The sequence below is a fragment of the Cibotium barometz genome, chromosome 14 (assembly GCF_041138505.1).
Source record: "Cibotium barometz isolate CiBa-2024 chromosome 14, ASM4113850v1, whole genome shotgun sequence".
Taxonomy (NCBI): Eukaryota; Viridiplantae; Streptophyta; class Polypodiopsida; order Cyatheales; family Cibotiaceae; genus Cibotium; species Cibotium barometz.
In genome coordinates, this window is record NC_141059.1 from 5099372 (window position 1) to 5119404 (window position 20033).

At 38.8% G+C, this 20033-nt stretch overlaps 1 protein-coding gene across 1 annotated transcript; it reads left to right on the top strand.

Annotated features, from left to right (window-relative positions):
• Nucleotides 1-18156: 18156 nt before the first annotated feature.
• On the top strand, nt 18157-19468 carry LOC147631592 (putative E3 ubiquitin-protein ligase XERICO). Its single transcript, XM_086808108.1, has 2 exons — nt 18157-18297; nt 18535-19468. The coding sequence occupies exon 2, from the start codon at nt 18585-18587 to the stop codon at nt 19134-19136; it is 552 nt and encodes a 183-aa protein (XP_086664234.1). The 5' UTR covers nt 18157-18297; nt 18535-18584; the 3' UTR covers nt 19137-19468.
• Nucleotides 19469-20033: the final 565 nt, after the last annotated feature.

Here is a 20033-nt window from a genome sequence, read left to right on the forward strand (position 1 = left end):
TTTTTTGTTAAATTCATCATGAAATCTATTTTGATCTACAAGAAATTGGAGTACGATGAGAATCATATTGAATTTATATAATCAATTTATTAAAATTCTTCAGGCCCATTAACAAATTGAGTGAATTTTCTGTAAGAATATCTAAAGAAACTCAACCATTAGGGTTCAAAATTCAACATATGGACACATTCTACACATATCTATCCAATTTCTCATTGGTGGATCTTCAATGATGAGCTTATGAGCTTCATATTTGATAAGATGTTGAATAGAAAATCACTAGTTGTTTTATAGAATTAATTAGAAAAAAATAAATTTATAACATAGAAAAACACCTTAATAGAACCCTAATTAATTAAGTTAATATCTTCACAATGTGTTCTAGTCATATACAAATTTGGATGACCGTTGGAGTTATGATGCAGAAGTATCAAACATTTTATGTATGACATGTACTACTGCAGTCAAGCAGGTGGGGCACTCCAAACACAAAACATTTTGTGCAATGAAACATGTCCTAAAATGTAAGATTCCTCCCCAGCCTGAATAATGAATAAGCTTTTACCTCAATCCCCTGTAATCATTCCCTATTTCAGAATGCAAGAAAATATTATTTTTTCTTGTTTTTGTCTAGAGAGAAGAAACATTCTAGAGAGAGGTAATTCAATATTGAGATATTTTTTGATATAAAAATTTTCCTAATATCTAAAATATATTTCCCTAAAACAGAAGTTCAAAATAAATTCTCCAATTTGCATTAGGAATCAATTAAAAATGATATAAGGGACCTTAGTCTAAGGGTCTAGATTTTTTAAAAAAATTGGATTATGGTCCAATTAAGGTTCCTATGGACCAATAGGATTAATCCAAGTGTTGGGATGAGACAAATACAAATAATAAAGAAAATACCAAAAAATGAGTAAATGCTCACACAAGATGAAGAGTTGACTGAGTACAAGGTTTATTAGTTAAAAATTAAGAGATATTACTAAAAAAATGAGATATTTTGGAGAAATAATGAAATTTTGACACCTTGGTAAGGTGGGCGGACCTTTGAGGTGGGAGCCTCTTTCACATGTGTGTAAGGGTTTTTTAATTAAAAAAATTATGATATTTTTATCTCTCCTGGATCAAACTGGATCAAAAGGGGAGCCAAACTGGTCCAAATCTTGTCCAAATTGAGTCAAACTGAAGCTAGAAAATTCTAGAACCTAGTTGGACTCAGTTAGTGGCCTCCCTCACCTATCAATAGACTCTCATTCTTTTGTATTCTCATCTGTGAGCTATACCATGCCAGTATTACATTAAAATAATCATATTTTCTATTATCTCTTAAATTTTCCTCTACTTGGGGAGCTTGGAGCTTCTCTCTCTCTTCAACAACTCTTGGAGCTCTCTTCTCCACTTGCTAAACCAATTGATTGTTTGGGGGCTTCACTTCTAGAAAAAGAAACAAGCTAATCCTTGAGGCCACTTGATTGGTTGGGGGCTTCACTTCTAGAAAAAGAAACAAGCTAATCCTTGAGGTAAGAATGAATTTTATGGTTTTTTGTTAATGTCCTCAAATGACTTCTCTTCTCAACCCCTCTCAAGCTTGAGAAATCTTCTAAATGGTTGTTTTAATTCAAATCAAGCTTTCCCTAAGAATCTTAATGTGTAATAAAAAAAGGTTAATCTTTATGCTTATTTAGAATGCTTTCTTATGTATATCTCTCTCTCAAAAAGAATAGTCATTTCTATGATTTATTTTTTAGCAAAATAATGCTTCTCTTTGATAATTTCTTGCTTCAAAACCAAACTCTAGGCTTGATATGCTAGAGATTAAGAAAGTGGTATTTTTATGATTTTGTGTTAACAAAATAATGGTTATTTTTTTTAGATTATTTATAAGTAGTTAAAAACTACTTTGATTGATTCTAAATGAGAAATAGATTATCCTATCAATTTGGGAAAAGAGGAATAATGAAATTAGTTTAATCTAGTGGGATAATCATAATTAAGTTTATGATTATGGTTAAAATTATGATTTAAATTCATAGTTTAGATTGAAGCTTAAACTTAGATTTTCTATCATATTTTCATTACAAGGTTTTATTCTTTTAGGAAAATTAAAAATTATCAGTAATGCAGCGAAGCTATGGGCAATTTTTTTTGAAAAAAAGACATATCTTATTTTTATGCATAATACTAAAAGAGGAACTCGTACCATATTGTAGGTTTAGAAATTTAAAGTAAAAGAATGATTTTGACCATATTTAGGAAAGAATACTTTTTGTTGTATTTATGCATAATTAATTAATCAAGAAAAAGAGAAATTATTGATAAATTTATGTTATGCATAAGAAATTTTTAAATAATAAAAGAGGAATTCCCATGACATTTGGAATTCAATCATTTAAATGCAAAAGGAGAAATTTTTGGCATATTCAAAATAATGGATATTTTTATTGAATTAAAAAAGAAGAATTTTTTATAAATTTATTTTATGTATAAGAATTTTTAAATGATAAAAGAGGAATTCCCATGACATTCAAAATTCAATCATTTAAATACAAAAAGAGGAATTTTAAGCATATTCAAAAAATGGATATTTGTAATTAATTAAAAGAGGAATTTTTATGGCATTTTAAGTAGAAAAAGGTTTAAATTAATTTTGATAACAAAAGAGGAATTTTCACCGTAATTTCACCTAGAAAATTAGGGTTGATAATTAAATTGGTGGAAAGAATATTCTTAGATATTTTATGTGGATAAATCACCAAATTGATATTTATCCAAAGTTGGATTAATGGAAGAAGAGTATCTTTATAAAAACCCAATATTCTCATATAGAACCATTTCTTAATTTATTATGTTTAGGAAGGAATGAAATTCATAAAGTTAGTTACGGTTAGAAGTTCAGTAGATGTTTATCTGAAGAAAATCCTTAGGAATCAAAGTTAGAAGTAAGCCGAATAATTTTGGTTAGACACGACTGTGAGAATAGCGGCCAGTAAACTACTTGCCCATTTCTCAAATCTGAATCAAGCAAAAACCTCAAGACCAATTCCAATTCTTGACACAAAGAATAGACTACCATTGAATTAGTGTAGTTTTCCCTTAACTGAAATCACCAAGAATCTAGTTGGAAATTCAGTCAAATGATGGGTAGATTACCCTGATGAGAGATCAATGATTCTCATTAAGAAAATCTGGATTAAGGGAAATGGGTTTTGTGGAACCAATCTCGAATTGGGAATTCTACTTGCATAGAACCTCTGTTTTCTTTTAAAAGGATTGTTTTATGCCAGAATGCTGGAGGAAGCTTTTGGTATGTGATTAACTAAGGTGAGACTCATTGCAACAGCTGTGGCGTGACGGGGAGTCATCGAGGGACGTCGCTCTCGCGGCAAACCCTACCGAGGTCTTGACTAGCCTCGGTATGGTTAAAATGGTGCGCTTCCGGTACGATGGGCGAGGATCGACGAAGCGGTCCCTGAGTGAAGTGCTATAAGACACCTAAGTAGGATCCTAGAGGGTTATGACCAAGTGATGCACGAGCTCATGGTTGCTAGGACACCCATGCATACGTTGAGGGAGATACGGATGAACTGAAAGAATGACTTTTGTGAATGGAATTTTGATATTAGATCTCGTTGGTTGACCAGCTGGTCTTCAACGGAGAGTACGGATGATATATTTTGTAAAACAATGGACTCGATATGATTGCCTTCACCTTCGAGCATATCGTCTCTTCCACTACGACTCGAACGAGCTGAGCTAGACTCGCAAGCCATTTCGAGGATTTATATTTTCCAGATCCAGCAGAGAGATGGCAGCACAAGTGGCATGCAGGGCAATATGTCCATGCCTCTTGCAATCAGCGCATGATGCTGAGGGAGAATATCTCGTTGGCCATGGTCCTGTTGAGGTTAAAAGTGATTCATGGTGTTATTCTGTATCACCCCATGCCTTGAGATTTCAAAATTTCGTGCCATGTCTATAGACTTCTTAGATGTTTATCCCAAGTAGTAAGATAGTAGCTCATTTGGCAGTGAGGGAACATTTGTATCGGGGCATGTCTGTAACCCAATATCGCCATCTTATGCATTTCCTGAGGAGGTTTTGACTTTCTGGAGCCGAGATGCTCTATGTACATATTGCAACCTTTATATAAATAAAGGTAAAAAATTCCTTGTTATATAAGTGATTGTTTATTATATGATGAAATTGAAGAAGCAAGATCTGTTACTCGAACATATGTCATAGATCTCCAATAAGATCGTTTATGTTGTTTAAGCAATTATTTTTCGAATCTGTCTTAGGATCTTGTTGACAAAATCAAAATAAAAATTTAATAATGTATCATTTATAGTAGAATCATGAGGCGAGCAAACCGTGGTGGCTGATAGCCAGCCTCTCACTAATTGAGGAAGAGCTTAACCCCGACGTTCGCAAGGCCCTTCACAAAACTCAGCGAGGTCCCTTCAAGGGTGAAGGGGAGAACTTGGGCGAGGCTGTGGAGAAGTGGATCAAAGCCATGGAGGAATATTTTGATGTCACCGGATACAACGAGAGGAGCAAAATGGCTCTCGCTAGGCTGAAGATAGTGGAAACAGCCAGGGTGGCATGGAGAAACCATTGTGACACCAACCATCTGGATAGGAATACCCAATCTTGGAATGATCTCAAAGCTTATCTAAGGAAGAGATTTTGTCCCCTCAGATTTTTAGAAACCAAGATGAATGAATTCTTAGAGCTAAACTAGGGGAGCAAAACTATTAAAAAATATCATCAGGCATTTGCAATTCTCCTCAAGTACTCACCACCGCTAGATGAAGAGCAACTTATGGCCTGGTTCATTCTGGGAATGAACGAACCTTTAGACACCCTGGTCAAGAATGCCAAGCCAGTTTCCATGGTTGAAGCTGTAAGAATGGCAAAGGACTTTGCCAAAGCCTTCATCGTTAAAGTCCCGCCAAAGCCAGCTCCCTCATCCTTCAAGAGATTCCAAACACTGGGAAGTTCTTCCAACCTTCCGCCTCCAAAGAGACACAAGGTCCCAATTGAAATCTGGAGACATGAAGTTTCAAGAATGAAGGAAGACCTTTTCCTCAAAGCTCTTTCTTAAGAACTCCGGCTCTTTCAAGAATGCAAAGGGAAGAACTTCGAAGTGAGAACATATGTTTTGGTTGTCAGGGGTTTGGGCACCAGCTCTCAAGGATTTCCCATCTCCTTCTGTGGGCCAAGGAAGCCAGGGTCCCAGAGTTCAGAGATAGACTCCTTCATATTAGTCCAATCAAGGTCCCCCGCACCAAAATTAGGGTAATGTAGAAGAGTGCCAGCTCAACCTACAGCCTCCATGCAAAGCAGTCTCCGAACTCCCTCCCAGAATTGGGGTAGCCAAAGAGAGAGAGTTCCACTTCAGACTGAAGCAGCTAGAGCCGTCACTATAGCTGACGAAGTGGAGGAAGAAAAAGGACAGATCTATGCCGCAATTGAGCATCAGGGGAAGAATCGTCAATTTTCAGTCCTCCAAACTCTAGCAGAGTACCAGGGTAAGCAATTCAAGCTTTTGATTGATTCAAGCAGTACTCATTCTTTTATTTCCCCAGGATGTCTGCATAAGTTAGTCCTAAATTAAAAATGAGGGAAACCTATGCAAGTGGAATTGGCTAGTGGAAAGATTCTTTTCGCACACCTTGAGACATACCTTATTCACTTTAGTCTAGATGGGAACGTAACAGATTGCCAGTTCAGAGTCCTACCCTTGGGAATCTATGATGGAATCCTTGGAATGGATTGGCTCCATAAGAATCAGGCTAACATTCATTGTCACAATGGAACCATCTCTTTCCTTGACCTTCACGGGAATAAAGTTCAAGGAACTGGAGTTTCCGATCCCCAGTGCTGCAATTAGTCAAGGCTTCTAAATTATTAAAAGGGCTCAGAAAGAGGCAAGCTGTTTATGTCGTTAAGATGAATCCGGTAGATATAAAATGCAAGGCTAAATAACCAGAGTGGTTAAGTGAGTATGCAGATGTGTTCCTTGAAGAGCTGACTGAGATGCCTCCGACTCGCGAAGTAGATCATGAGATCGAGTTGGCGCAGCCAGTAGCCCAGCGTGCATACAAAATGCTAGTCCCTGAAGCCATAGAACTTAAGGAGTAGTTAAGACAAATGTTAGAACAGGGATTCGTAAGACCTATGTCTCACCTTGGAGTGCTCCCGTTCTCTTTCAGAAGAAGAAAGATGGAACGTTAAGACTCTGTATTGACTACAGAGGATTGAATCAATTAACAATTAAAAATAAGTATCATATCCCTAGGATTGATGAACTTCTGGATCGGTTAAGTGGAACCCACATGTTCACAAAGATAGATCTCAAATTTGGGTACTACCATATCAGAATCAAGGAACAGAACATCCCAAAGACAGCATTTAATACTCGCTATGGGCATTATGAGTTCACAGTCATGCCGTTTGGATTGACTAATACCCCGAGCGACGTTTAATCGTCTTATGTAGGATATTCTCAGAGAATACTTGGACGATTTTGTTCTTGTCTTCTTTGATGACATCTTGGTATACTCAAAGAATGCTGCAGATCATGACGATCATGTGCGTAAGGTCCTAGAAATCCTAAGGAAGAAGCACCAACTCTTTGCAAAAAAGAGCAAGTGTTCTTTCTCTGCTGACCAGGTGGAATGCTTGGGATTCATAGTGTCTAAAGATGGGATTTCTCCTGACCCCCGAGATTGGTCGGAACCCAAGACGGTAAAGGAAGTCAGAGGATTCCTAGGATTAACCGGATGGTATAGAATCTTTATACCCAGGTATGCTCAGATATAGCATCCCCTTTAACTAACCTTCTCAAGAAGAGTATCCTATTTCAGTGGACTGCAATGTGTCAGAGTGCCTTTGATAAGCTGAAGACAGCCTTAGTGACCAACCCTGTCCTTAAATTGCCAGATTTTACCAAACCTTTTGAGGTAGTTACTGATGCTAGTGGATTTGCCTTAGGCGGTACTCTTATGCAGGAAGGTCATGCAGTGGCCTATGAATCCAGAAAACTCAGAACACATGAGAGAAATTATGTCATCCATGACTTGGAGTTACTCTTAGTAGTTTATGCTCTAAAGTTGTGGAGACATTATCTTTTGGGACAGAGGTTCACCTGACAGATCATCAAAGTCTGAAGTGGATCTTCACCCAAAGGGATCTCAACATGCGTCAAAGGAGATGGATGCAGACCCTGCAGGAATTCAATTTTGAAATCAAGTATCGGCCAGGGAAAGAAAATGTGGTGGCAGATGCGCTCAGCAGAAAAGCCTCCTTGCTAGCAATTACAGTGGTGTCAAATCCATTGATCAGTGAAGCAAGGGAGAGAATCATGCAGGACAAATTCTTTGCCCCTATTGCTACCCTTTTGATGTAGGAAAGCAAGACTCCTCAGGAAATGAGTCGAGTTCTTGGGTACAAATTGGATGAAGGATGCATGTATTATAATAATCGGCTATGTATTCCCAATGATGAGGGAATAAAGGAAAGGATTCTGAGAGAAGCCCATGATAGCCTAATAGCTGGACATCCAGGGTTTATAAAAACCTATGTCTGTGAAAAACTTCTTTTGGCCATGACTCAAAAAGGATGTACTTGATTATGTGCGGCAATGCTTAATGTGTCAGAGAGTCAAGGCAGAGAGAGTCAAGATGCCAGGAAAACTGCAACCTCTAGACATTCCATAGATGAAGTGGGAATGTATCAGTATATGGACTTTGTCACTAGACTACCTTCAGTGCAATCAGGTTACAACTCCATTTTTGTGGTAGTTGACAGACTAACCAAAGTTGCCCATCTAATTCCAATGAAAGAAACATACACTGCAGTGGATGTTGCTAGAGTTTTCCTTAAAGAGATCTTCAGATTGCATGGCTAACCCTAGAGGATAGTAAGTGAGAGATCCCAAGTTTACGTCGAAATTCTGGACTACATTCTTCGAAGCAGTAGGAACTTTCTTTGATCTTAGTACAGCCTATCACCCCGAAACAGATGGCCAGACTGAAAGAGTGAATCAAGTAATAGAAGATATCCTTTGGTCATGCTATGGCAGGGAACCCAAGAAGTGGTTAAGCCATTTGCACCTAGTTGAATTTGCTTACAATGCTTCTTATCATCGAAGCATTGGGATGAGCCCTTTCAAAGCTTTGTATGGACAAGATTGCCTTACACCATTGACTTGGTCCGACCCATTGACCAGAGTCGAAATGTCAAGACAAATGCTTGATGACATGGACCAGCAAATGCAATCAATCCGTAAAGATATTAAGGCAGCCAAAGATAGGTAAAAGTAGTATGTAGATAAAATGAGATCAGAGAGAGTTTGAAGAATCAGATATGGTCTTCATTCGAGTACGACCAAAAAGAAGTTCCTTATCTTTAGGGAAGTACAAAAAGCTCTCTCCCAGAAATTGTGGACTGTATGCTGTTAAAAGAAAGTAGGCGATTTAGCTTATAAACTTCTTCTGCCTCCCCATCTCAAGGTACATAATGTATTTCATGTCAGTTTGCTTAAGAAATATGTACCCAGCGCGAGTCACGTGCTTGATGATACAATTGATTTCTCCAACTTAAGGCTAGATGGTACTCCAACCTGAAGAAATCCTTGATGTTCGGGAGAAGGTTCTCAGGAGCAGAGCCCTCAGGGAGTTTTAACTCAAGTGGAAGTTCTTCCCTCTAGAAGACGCCACCTGGGAGAAAGAAGAAGAGATCGAAAAAGATTACCCCCACTTTGCGAGATGAGGGCGTTTTTCAAGTGGGAGAGGATGTAAGATTCCTCCTCACCGTGAATAATGAATAAGCTTTTACCCCAATCCCCTGTAATCATTACCTAATTCAGAATGCAAGAAAATATTATTTTTTCTTGTTTTTGCCTAGAGAGAAGAAAAATTCTAGAGAGAGAATTTAATATTGAGATATTTTTAGATATAAAACTTCTCCTAGTATCTAAAATATATTTTTCTAAAATAAAAGTTTAAAATAAATTCTCTAATGTGCATTAGGAATCAATTAAAAATGATATAAGGGACCTTAGCCGCCTAGGGGTCTAGATTTTCAGAAATTTTTGGATTATGGTCCAAATTAAGGTTCCTATGGGCCAAAAGGATTAATCCAAGTGTTGGGATGAGATAAATCCAAAGAATAAAATAAAATACCCAAAAATGAGTAAATGCTCACATAAGATGAAGAGTTGACTGAGGACAAGGTTTATTAGTTAAAAATTAAGAGATATTACTAAAAAAATGAGATATTTTAAAGACAGCCGAATTTGTTAAAATGGCGATTTCATATTGGGTGTGTAAGTGGTATGACTACCTTGAATTTTGCTTGAAATGCCGACTAGGGGACCTGGGAACTCTTTTCCTTGGTACCCAGGCAAAACAGAACCAAATGTTTATAAAGGAATCCCACCAATACAGTGGTTGGGCCGGTTAGACTGGATCGAGGGATTCCTGTGATACAAATAGTTACAATTATGTTACGTTAGTTAGATTAAGTCCTAGGAAGACCCTTGTTCTGTGGGAGGGAATCAGCGGCGGCTGTGGCGGTGATTCTATGGACCAAGTGCAAGTCTCTTCCTTGATCTGACCATGTGACTTTCGGGTTCGGTCGGATCACTTTGGTTAGTTAAGACTTTGACTTGTTAGATCAATTCTCCCCATTAGATGATTTTCCTGGCGGAATCGCCCGTGCCTTTTGGGCGAGGGAAGTTTTTCCGAGTTTGGTTTTGGAGGAGATCATGAGAGATTGGACCTTGAAGTTGTAAAAATGCCTATTTTTGAGGCTACTTGCAAGTCAGTCAACTATCAAAAGTGGTGCCCCTTATCTTGAAACCACCCTCTAATGAATAACTTGATGGACACTATTAATTTCTTGACAACATGCAACAATATCCACTTCCCTTGCTTTCTCATCCACCAATTATGAAAACAATATAAAAGGTCAAAGTAGTCTTTTAAGTTTCACACATAAGTCCACAATTTTGCACTTGTAAATATCATGTGTATGAACTCCCCCACTATATTTCATAAATTTTCTAGAAAGTTATCAGTTCCAACCCCGCCCACTACCTTATACAAAAACATATTGTGAGCTTTCTTACTTTGCAAGCTCACTGAAGATATATACAAAAACATGATCAGATTAGATCCAACAAAGCCATATAAACTTGGATCTTTGAAAACTTCTAATACATGTGGATGGCAGTGATAATATTTATTTGTAGAGCCATTAGCAAATGAAAATGAGGTTTGGGCCCCTAAGAAGTGGAGGACTAGCGGAGGTTTCAAGATTTCCAAACCACCATTTCTTCTTGGAACAATATGCAAGTTTGATTAGATACAAGGGTTATTTGTTGACCAAATATGAGGAGAATATACCTACACACATAGGCAAGTAAGAAGAAATACTACAAAGATAACAAAAATGAAATCTTAGAAAACAAACATGGAAGTATTTTAATTATTATAATTTTAAACAAATACACAATTTTGAAAGAAACTTTTCTTGTAAGGATGCGAATCCACACAATATTGGGTGTGCAAGAAAGAGACTCTGGAAAGAGACTCTGGAAATACAAACATGGAAGCATTTTAATTATTATAATTTTAAACAAATACACAATTTTGAAAGAAACTTTTCTTGTAAGGATGCGAATCCACACAATATTGGGTGTGCAAGAAAGAGACTCTGGAAAAAGTGGAGCGTTTGGGGGATAAAATGATGTTTGAGACCATAAGGAGGGGATAAGGAGATAATGAGATATGTGAAATTGAGATGCTCTTTTCTAGTTACATTGGCCTAGGCATGAACTTTGAAACAGTAAGATCACCATCACTACCATAATTATTTCTACCTACCTCTTTCTGATTTCTCTTCCTCCTTCTCCCCTTATTCGAAAACACACACACACACACACACACACACACACACACACACACACACACACACACACACACACACACACATGCACATGCACAAGTAATTGCACATGTGCTTGCACATTTGATGGCAAAAAACTTTCAAAAACTACATACTTTTGATAGTAAACAAATGTCATGAACATGTAACTATGTACATGGCTCCAAATCCCAAATTTTGGCTCCAAAAAAATATAAACATCCTTAGCACAATTTTTGACAGATTTCATGAAGTTTGTGCAATTTCAAACTTTACTAAGCAATTTTATTTAAAAAATCTTCTTTGAGGTTTAATCCTACAATGTAACTTTAAGAATGATTTTTTTTTCTTGAGAATAGTTTTCATTATCTTGAAAGATTCCTTCAACACATGAGACACATGAATTTTTGTTTCGTTTATTACATATTCTTGAAGTTGGTAAACTTTTTTTTTGAAATATGATGTTGAGAGAATGATGCCGATTGGCAAGTGAGATATTTATGCTCAAGGTGGATCATTTAATTTCCAAATGAATGGGATCTATAGAATATATATTGTTAATCAATATTATAATGTGATTTCTATATTGTTCCATTGGCAAGTGAGATATTTATGCTCAAGGTGGATCATTTAATTTCCAAATGAATGGCATCTATAGAATATATATTGTTAATCAATATTATAATGTGATTTCAAATGATTTCTATATTAGCCTTCACATATGTTTAGAGTAAATCTCTTATTCTTGTTTCTTCAATTGAAGCACTAAGGAAAGGTTCCTCCTTAGCCTACTTCATTTTAGCATATATAAATGCTTGAATTAAAAGGTATATGCTAAAGTGGCCTTCAATTCTAGAAAAGTGATATTCATTGAACCTTGCAAAGGCTCCTTTCGATGCCTTTAAGAGTTAAACTACCATGAGCATGCAATTATTTACACGTGTGGTATTAATAGTATCTACATGCCAATAGAGGGCCATTATGAGAGGGGGGAGATTAAACATTTAAGGCTAAGGGTATCAAGGAATAAGGTTACTATAGGGGGACTTTTTAATAGCGCTGGGGTGGTTTGATGGTTGGCTCCTTTAATCGATGAAAGATGTTCATGCAGGCAAAGAGTCATAATCAGAAGAAACTTTTGTAGGATTCCTATTTAAATCCATCTTACACCTTCTCTCTCTCTCTCTCTCTCTCTCTCTCTCTCTCTCTCTCTCTCTCTCTCTCTCTCTCTCTCTCTCTCATACACACACAAACACACACATGCATGCTTTTCTATTTGTAATAAGTATAAATATTTAATGGGTTTTGTGTCTATTTGCTAAAAGTGTAAGTATTGGCGATCATATTTCATATGGTTGTATTTTGATCTTTCTATCAATTATTTCTCTCCCTCTTTTAGTCATCCTAAACTACTCAAAATCTATTTCTTTGAACTGTAATTGTAAATAAATTATGTCTAAAACCTTTTATGTATTGAATCAATTTCTTATTCCTCTTGGTGTATGAGATTAAGGGTTCCAACATGGCTAGCACTACACACACACACACACACACACACACACACACACACAACACAACACAACACAACACAACCTCTACCAATGGTTTTTTCTTAAGCATGTTGATGGAATTTTCTTTATCTTTGTTTGAGGATTTAGAGAGCCGCAATGAGAGAGCAAGGCAAGGCACTAGCAATGAGCATGGCAACAATGAGAGGGAGTGGTGGCTATAGCATGGAGAAGGGAGGCCACCAAGAATTAGCGGAGGAGGGACATGGTGTTGAGATATCGAGCTCAAGTAGTGCTACAGCGAACATTGATGACCCGCCTGGGTGATAGCTACCGCACTTATATCACTGGCATGGTTGGTGTGATTATGGTTGATATGCCGCCAGTGGTGGGTGACAGGCTGTGTGACAACCACTTTGGAGGACGAGTTATAGTGCCATCTCATATAGTCGACTACTTTGTATGTTGTTGTAGGAGAGTACTTTCCCTTTATGTATGTACTCTTATCTTTTAGTTATATGGTGTAGAGAAGAGAAGAAGAAAAGAAAAGAAAATTCAGCCATCCATCTCTCTTGTGTCTTGCACTCTCTTGTGTGTGTGTGTTTGCTTGTAAGGGAACTCAAGCTCTCTCTCTCCCCCACATTCTCTTTATGGTATCAGAGCTTCGGTTTGTGTGAGAGATAAGGAGGAAAGCAAGAGGCAAGAATAAGAAAACAAGGAAGCGGTACACGGTTATGAGCATCACTATCTCTTTCCCTTCTTGGTTTAGATACAATATCCCTCGGTAGCTCTGGGAGCTATACATCTCTGATTGAGGAGCTATCTTCGCAGGCTTAGAGGTACTTGTGTGGTACACAATACTTTGTACTTAAATTTTGCGACCAGAATCACATTTCGGGTGCTCGGTCTCCGTTCTCTCATTGCAAGGTATTTTTGACAGTTTTAAGAAGTTCTGGTTAAGAACTGTCTCTAGTCGAAATTTGGTTATTGCAGTGCAGCAGTGCATTTTGGGAGTGCAGACAGTGTTTGCATATGTACTGTTGACAGCGGGTGTATGTACATGTACTCTGGTCAGATCTGGTGACCTATAGGTTGTGCTGAAGTACCACTGCAGTAGTCACAGAAGATACTGCTGTGTTACAAGTTGCATGTAGAAATTGTATGTTGCAGATTTTTTGATTGTTGCATGAAAACATGTCTGGTGACGGAATTAATCAGATTGTTAGTGAGAAGTTGGACAAGAATAACTTCCATGCCTAGAAGTTCAGAATGACCAATTTCCTTATGTGGGTAAAGGATTTTGGGACTATGTTGAAGGAGACAATGAGGAGCCTCCTGAGTTGTTTGAAGAGAATGCCACTCTAATAGACATAAAGGCATTCAAGGATTGGAACCAGGGTGCAAGGAAAGTCATGTATTGGCTTTCAATTAGTGTCACAAACATGATGATAGGACAAATACAGGATGCCAACACTCCAGCAGTTACGTGGCAGAATTTGGTGTGCAGATGTTCCAGACCAACACAAAGACAAGGAAATTGCAGCTAAAGCAAGAGTTACATACTGTGGAAAAGAAAAGCATGTCAATCAATTAGTATGCTTTAAAGATCAAGGACATTGTTGAATCCCTTGGTTCCATCAATGTATCGGTGGAAGATGATGATTTGGTGAGTGTCTATTTGAATGGGCTTGGCAAAGAGTACAAGCCATTTAAGACCTCCATTGCAGTCAAGGAGAATATTCTCAACTTTCGGGACTTGGTGTCCACGATGATCATAGAATAAAAGGCTTTAGGTGTGAGGACTCTTCTTCACAAAGCAAGAACACATCAGAATCGGCCTTCTACTCCAATTCAGGTAGAGGTAGAGGTAGAGATCGTGGTTGAGACCAAGGTGGTGGCCGACAAGGAAATTAGAATTTCGGACAACAACAGTCCAATGATTCACAACAGTAATTATACATAGGTGGAAGAGGTCAATCTACAGGCAGGGGGAGCCAAAGAGGCCGAGATGGTTGGCAAAGAAATCAGAATGCAAATAGCATAGAGTGCTATTATTGTGGCAAACCAAGGCACACGGTAAAGGATTGCTATAAAAAGCAGAATGACATCAAAAGTGGAAAGTTGCAACAAGGAAACTATGGATCATCTAGTAAACAGGGAGGTGATGATAGAAGTGAGCAGTTGTTTGTGATGCGGCACATGCTTAGTTCCATAACAAAAGACGTGTAAAGATCTCAAGATACTATGGTATGTGGATTCTAGTGTCTCTAACCACATGACCAGTCATGCTGAGTGGTTTAGAGACATGCAAAAAATGGAAAAACCAGGTTATGTAGAAACAGGTGATGATATTGCGCATCCCATTGCGCATGTTGATAAAGTGCCATTGTCTATGCAGGATGGCAAAATGAAGTACTTGGCAGATATACTTCATGTTCCAAATATTACAAAGAACCTGGTTTCTATTGGATAGATGGTTGAACAGGGTCTACAAGTGAGGTTTAATCCTCAAGGATGTTTTGTAGAAGACTTCAAAAATCAATGTCGCTTGGTTACAAAGGATAACATAAATGACAGAATGTTTACTTTGGATGTGAACATACCTGAAGTAAAGGCAGCCATGTTTGCACATGGAACATACCTGAAGTAAAGCAGCCATGTTTGCACATGGAACATGTGTCATTGCAGATGTTGACATATGGCATAAGCGCATTGGTCATGTGAATGTATAGCGACTGAAGTCTGTGCAGGCCCAAAATATTGTTGTAGGTTTGCCAAAGTTTAAGGTTGATGGTATGCATAAAGTATGTGAAGCATCCCAACTTGGTTAGCAGGCCAAACATGCTTTCCCAGATGAAAAGCATGTCAGTTGCAAGGCCATTAGATGTCATACATTTAGATGTATGGGGACCGACCAAGACTACAACAATTGTAGGTTGCAGGGATTATGTTACATTCATTGATGATTACACTAGGAAAGTACGCGTTCACTTCATGAAGGAGAAAAGTTAGGTGTTTGCTCACTTTCAGAGATTTAAAGCCTTGGTCGAGAAGGAAAAAGACATGCAAATAAAATTCTTGGGATCAGATGGTAGGGGAGAATATTTCTCCAATGAGTTTAGTGATTTCGTGAGGAAGCATGGAATTAAGAGACAGTTTACATGCAGGTACACTCCGTTAACAGAATGATGTTGCATAAAGAAAAAATAGGCACATTGGATAAGTGTTACGCACCTTGATGGCTAAAAAGAACATTCCACATTACTTTTGGGCAGAAGCAGTAACAACTGCTGTGTACATTATGAACAGGACACCCATTGCAGCTGTTCATGGTATGATGCTTGAACAGAAGTTTATAGGCATAAGACCAGATGTGTCTCACTTAAAAGTGTTTGGGTGTATTGCATATGTGCATGCTCCTAATGAAGTGAGAATAAAATTGGATCTAAAGGCAGAGAAATGCATCTTTATTGGTTATGCTATGGAGGAGAAAGGTTATAGATGTTATAACCCTACTCATGAGATGCGAGTAAGCAGAGATGTTGTCTTTGATGAGATGAGTAGCTAGTATGTATCCGTAGTAAAGGCAACAGAATATGTAGATGTAAGAAGTGCTAATGTTGCACCACATGTAGAGCAACAATCGGAGGTGCTTAGTGGACCAAGAGAGTCCTCTAGCAGTGGATCCAATGTTAGCCCATGGTCAGCCCATGGTCAGGCAGTTGAGGATAGATGTAGGTACACATGCATCATGCAAATGGAAGGAAAAGGTGAGATAAACCTTTTGTTTTGTGATCTATTAGCAGGTCACTCATATGTGGATGGTGACTCTAGCGGCTCTAAACAGAGCCTTGATGAGGAGCTTAGAATCCCATATGCAGTTACTCTTGGTGTAAGGAGAACAAGGGCTATTTTGAGGACACCTGGCAGTGAACTAGGTATACACAGGTTTATGAGGGTTAGGTACCCTATTGATGACAGGTTGAGATATGATGGATATACAGCCCATCATTATGCTTACATAGTTAAAGCAATACAGGAATTGGAGCCCATTTGTTTTGAGCAGGCACTTGGAAATAAGAAATGGAAAGATGCCATGAATGAAGAGATGGCATGCAAATGCCACATGGCAGTTAGTGCCTTTGTCTAAGGAAAAGAAGGTAAGTGAGTGTACAAAGTCAAGCATAACACTGATGGTTTAGTGAGCAAGTATAAGGCAAGATTGGTGGGGTCAAAGGCTATGCATAGACTTATGGCATTGACTATGAAGAGACATTCAGCCCGGTTACAAGAAAGGCAATCGTGAGAGCTGTCATTGCTATGGTTGCAGCAAAGGGTTGGTGTTTACATAGGAGCCAAGGAGAGAGAGAGAGAGAGAGAGAGAGAGAGAAATGAAATGAAGACGGAGTCGCTTAACGTTGACTTAGAGGGTTATACACTTAATCAACGGAGAGGGTTAGAGAGAGAGAGGGGGGGTAATATAAGTATTTATTCATTAATGCCACGTCAATGGCATTAATGACTGGGTGCTCTACAAAAAACGGCATTTAGCCACATTAATGCCACGTCGATGGCATTAATGACTGGGTGCTCTACAAAAACGGCATTTAGCTAGATTTCGAAAAAAAAGGGCTAAGAAATTATATGTCTTCACCCCTATTCACTCTCCTATTCGGAAAAAATCATAGCTCCACAGAGACAAGGCCGATCAAAATTCTGTCACCACAGATATTTTTTAAATATACCAAAGAAAATTCCTATGGAGTTAGAATTTTCATACTTGGTATCACACCCACAAACTCTCTAGCAGCCCCATCAAGAGTAAACATCAAGGGATACCTGAATTCCATGCTCTAGGCAGAACAGTTCCCAGCAGGTGTTGACGATCTGGATGCCGGCTTGGCCGATATGGTTGGAGATGCACTCTCTCAAGGGGACCATAACTTGCCATATCTAAATCATCCAGAAGGCGATCCATATCCACAAAAGTGAATCCAATCGGAAAAGTCGATAACAGAACTCCATGCACGGCGGTATGGCACGTCCAAAGAAATCCGAAGCATGCAGAGACAGTTGTGAAGAGAAGATCGACGAGAAACATCCTTTCAGTAAACGACCAACAGAAAATCTGCAAGGCACAACGCATCGACCAACCACAGATCAACATGGGTGCCAGCAGAGGCATGGCATAGCCACCAGAGAACGACGAACGAAAATTCAACGAGGCGCACTGCATGCACGCAGCCAAAAAGGAAACGTAACTTCTTTTTTTTTTTTTGGGAAGCGTCGCCAATGCCAATGCTGTTGTTTCTCCATTTCTTTACCTTAACCGAACAAATTTAATACTGCCTCTTCCTCTCATTCATTAATTAATGGAATTTCTTTTTTTCTCATTGTTGCCCCCTATTTGTGCCCTTACATTTAAGGGCAAGTTAAATTAGGGGCAAAACAACTAGATTTAGCATGCTGAAAGGTTTTTGAAGGTCCCACATAATCATTCGCCTGATTAGGAAAAGGAACGCGAAAAGGGCAAGCCACGTGGAGAGGGTGACAGGCTTTTTTGCGTGTGGGTGATGTCCGTCCACGTCGCAGGGCAGCGGAAACGCGGAGAAGGGGTGACGTCATGATCCGACGTGGCAGGTTGCGATTTTTTAAAATTAATTTTTAATACGCATGTGTTAGACTTATTTTTGCCATTTGGCCTCTTTACCTTCTTCGGGCATTGGCTATGGCTCGCACAGAAGGTGAAACCCTCGCTTGCTGATGCTGAGGATATGAATCCCTAGCTTTCTTCATCTTCATCATCATCTTGTCCTTGCTTCTCCTTCTTCGCGTCCCCTTCCTAACACAGGTAACGGCTTCTTTTCTTTCTCTGCATTTCTATTTCCTGCGTCTTTGGTTTTCTTCCGGGGCTAGGGTTTGTGGTTGATGATGTTTTCGCTTCATTTTTTTTCAAATCTTTGCACCCGATTCCTGTACGGGTTAGGGTGCCGATTGTTCGTTCTGTCTCCTGCTGCATGCCTGTCTTTTAAAGGCGTGCACTTTGTTCCTTTATCTTACCTCCTTAATTGCCTTCATCATTGAGCAGGTTGAAGACCTCATTACCTTCATCAAGCTGCTTTGTGGCCTCCTAATGCAATGGGGCTCCCAGGCTCCACAAACATCTCTGCAGACATCCTCCCCATGCTCATCATCAACATCGCCATGTCTATAGAACAAATAAAGCATGCTTTTCATTCGTTTATGCAAGTCCTTGGGTTGCTCTCGGCTTCTCCAACATCTGGTGATGCTACAGGCTCTTTAGAATTTCCGGATGAGTACAATTTTTGCTCCGGCCTAATGCTGTCAGGGTTCTCTGGTGAAATACGGGACGCCCTCCCTTTAACAGTGTACAACACGGATCTCGTTCGAAATTTAGTGGATGCAGAGTGTTCTGTGTGCCTTCAGGAATTCCATAAAGATCAAGAGGTACGCCTTTTACCATCTTGCAGGCATGTGTTTCACAGGGGTTGCTTAGATGGGTGGTTAGAACAGGAGCAATTTACGTGCCCCTTGTGCCGAAGTTCGCTTGTGCCTGAAGAGGTTTCAAAGAAACAGCAACAGAGAGAGCAAGAGATCTCAGAAGAGCTCTTTGGATGGTTCTCGTCGACACATGGTTCGGGGTTGCAAGGTCTCTGGTGCTACAGCTGATATATACAGAGCCCGTGTTTGATCCCATAGCAGTAGGTTTAATTATATGACCCAATTTCAGAAGGGAAGCAGATCTTATATGTATGTAAACCTGGTGTAAAAAGCCATTCTCCATAACCTTTCCATACAACCCAACATAAACCATTTTTGTGGAGGGGCATCACATACAAGACGTTTTTTTTTGGCTTCATAGGTGTGATCTGAAGACTTTGGACTGTCTGTATGTTGCCCCTACACAGTTTGTACCAGTTTCGATAAATTTAGCGTCTATGAGTGAAAAAAATTATTCGTAATATATTTTTATATCACCATGCCAATGGTGAAATTGTTCTGGTTGTGTGTTACATTGCTTGACAAAAACCTTTTCCTAGCCCTTAAAAGTTGAGGCGTTTCAGAAAATTGGCCAGCTTTTCTTACGAAATCTAGTTGTTTTGCAGGTAATTTAGCCTTAAAGTTAGTGAATTTCTGTTTTTCTCGAAATCTGGCTGGTACAATTACATGTAAATCCCTTTTTTGTTGAGCACTGTGTTCATGTTGTGGTTTGTATATGTTCTGTCGAAAGCTCACCTAAATAGAGCCTGCCCTGTTGTTCAAGTTATGCCTCACTTCTCTTTTCCGGAATTAGTGTTTTTTTTTTGGGCATTTAAACTGTATGAGTGCTATGGCTTTTCAAATGTGATTGACGTTACGACTAGCTCAACTGCTCACGCTTGCACAGTGTGAGGCAAGTTAAACGAAGAGGAGAAGGGGATTTTTGCTCATGGTAGGCTGTCAAAAGCTTAGTTTTTTGGAGATCCATCAAAGTGGTAGAGCTTTTTGATGAGCATCTACATAGATGACAAGCTGTCTGGGCTAGCAATAATATGTTATTATAAATGTAAACGTTTCATAAAAGCC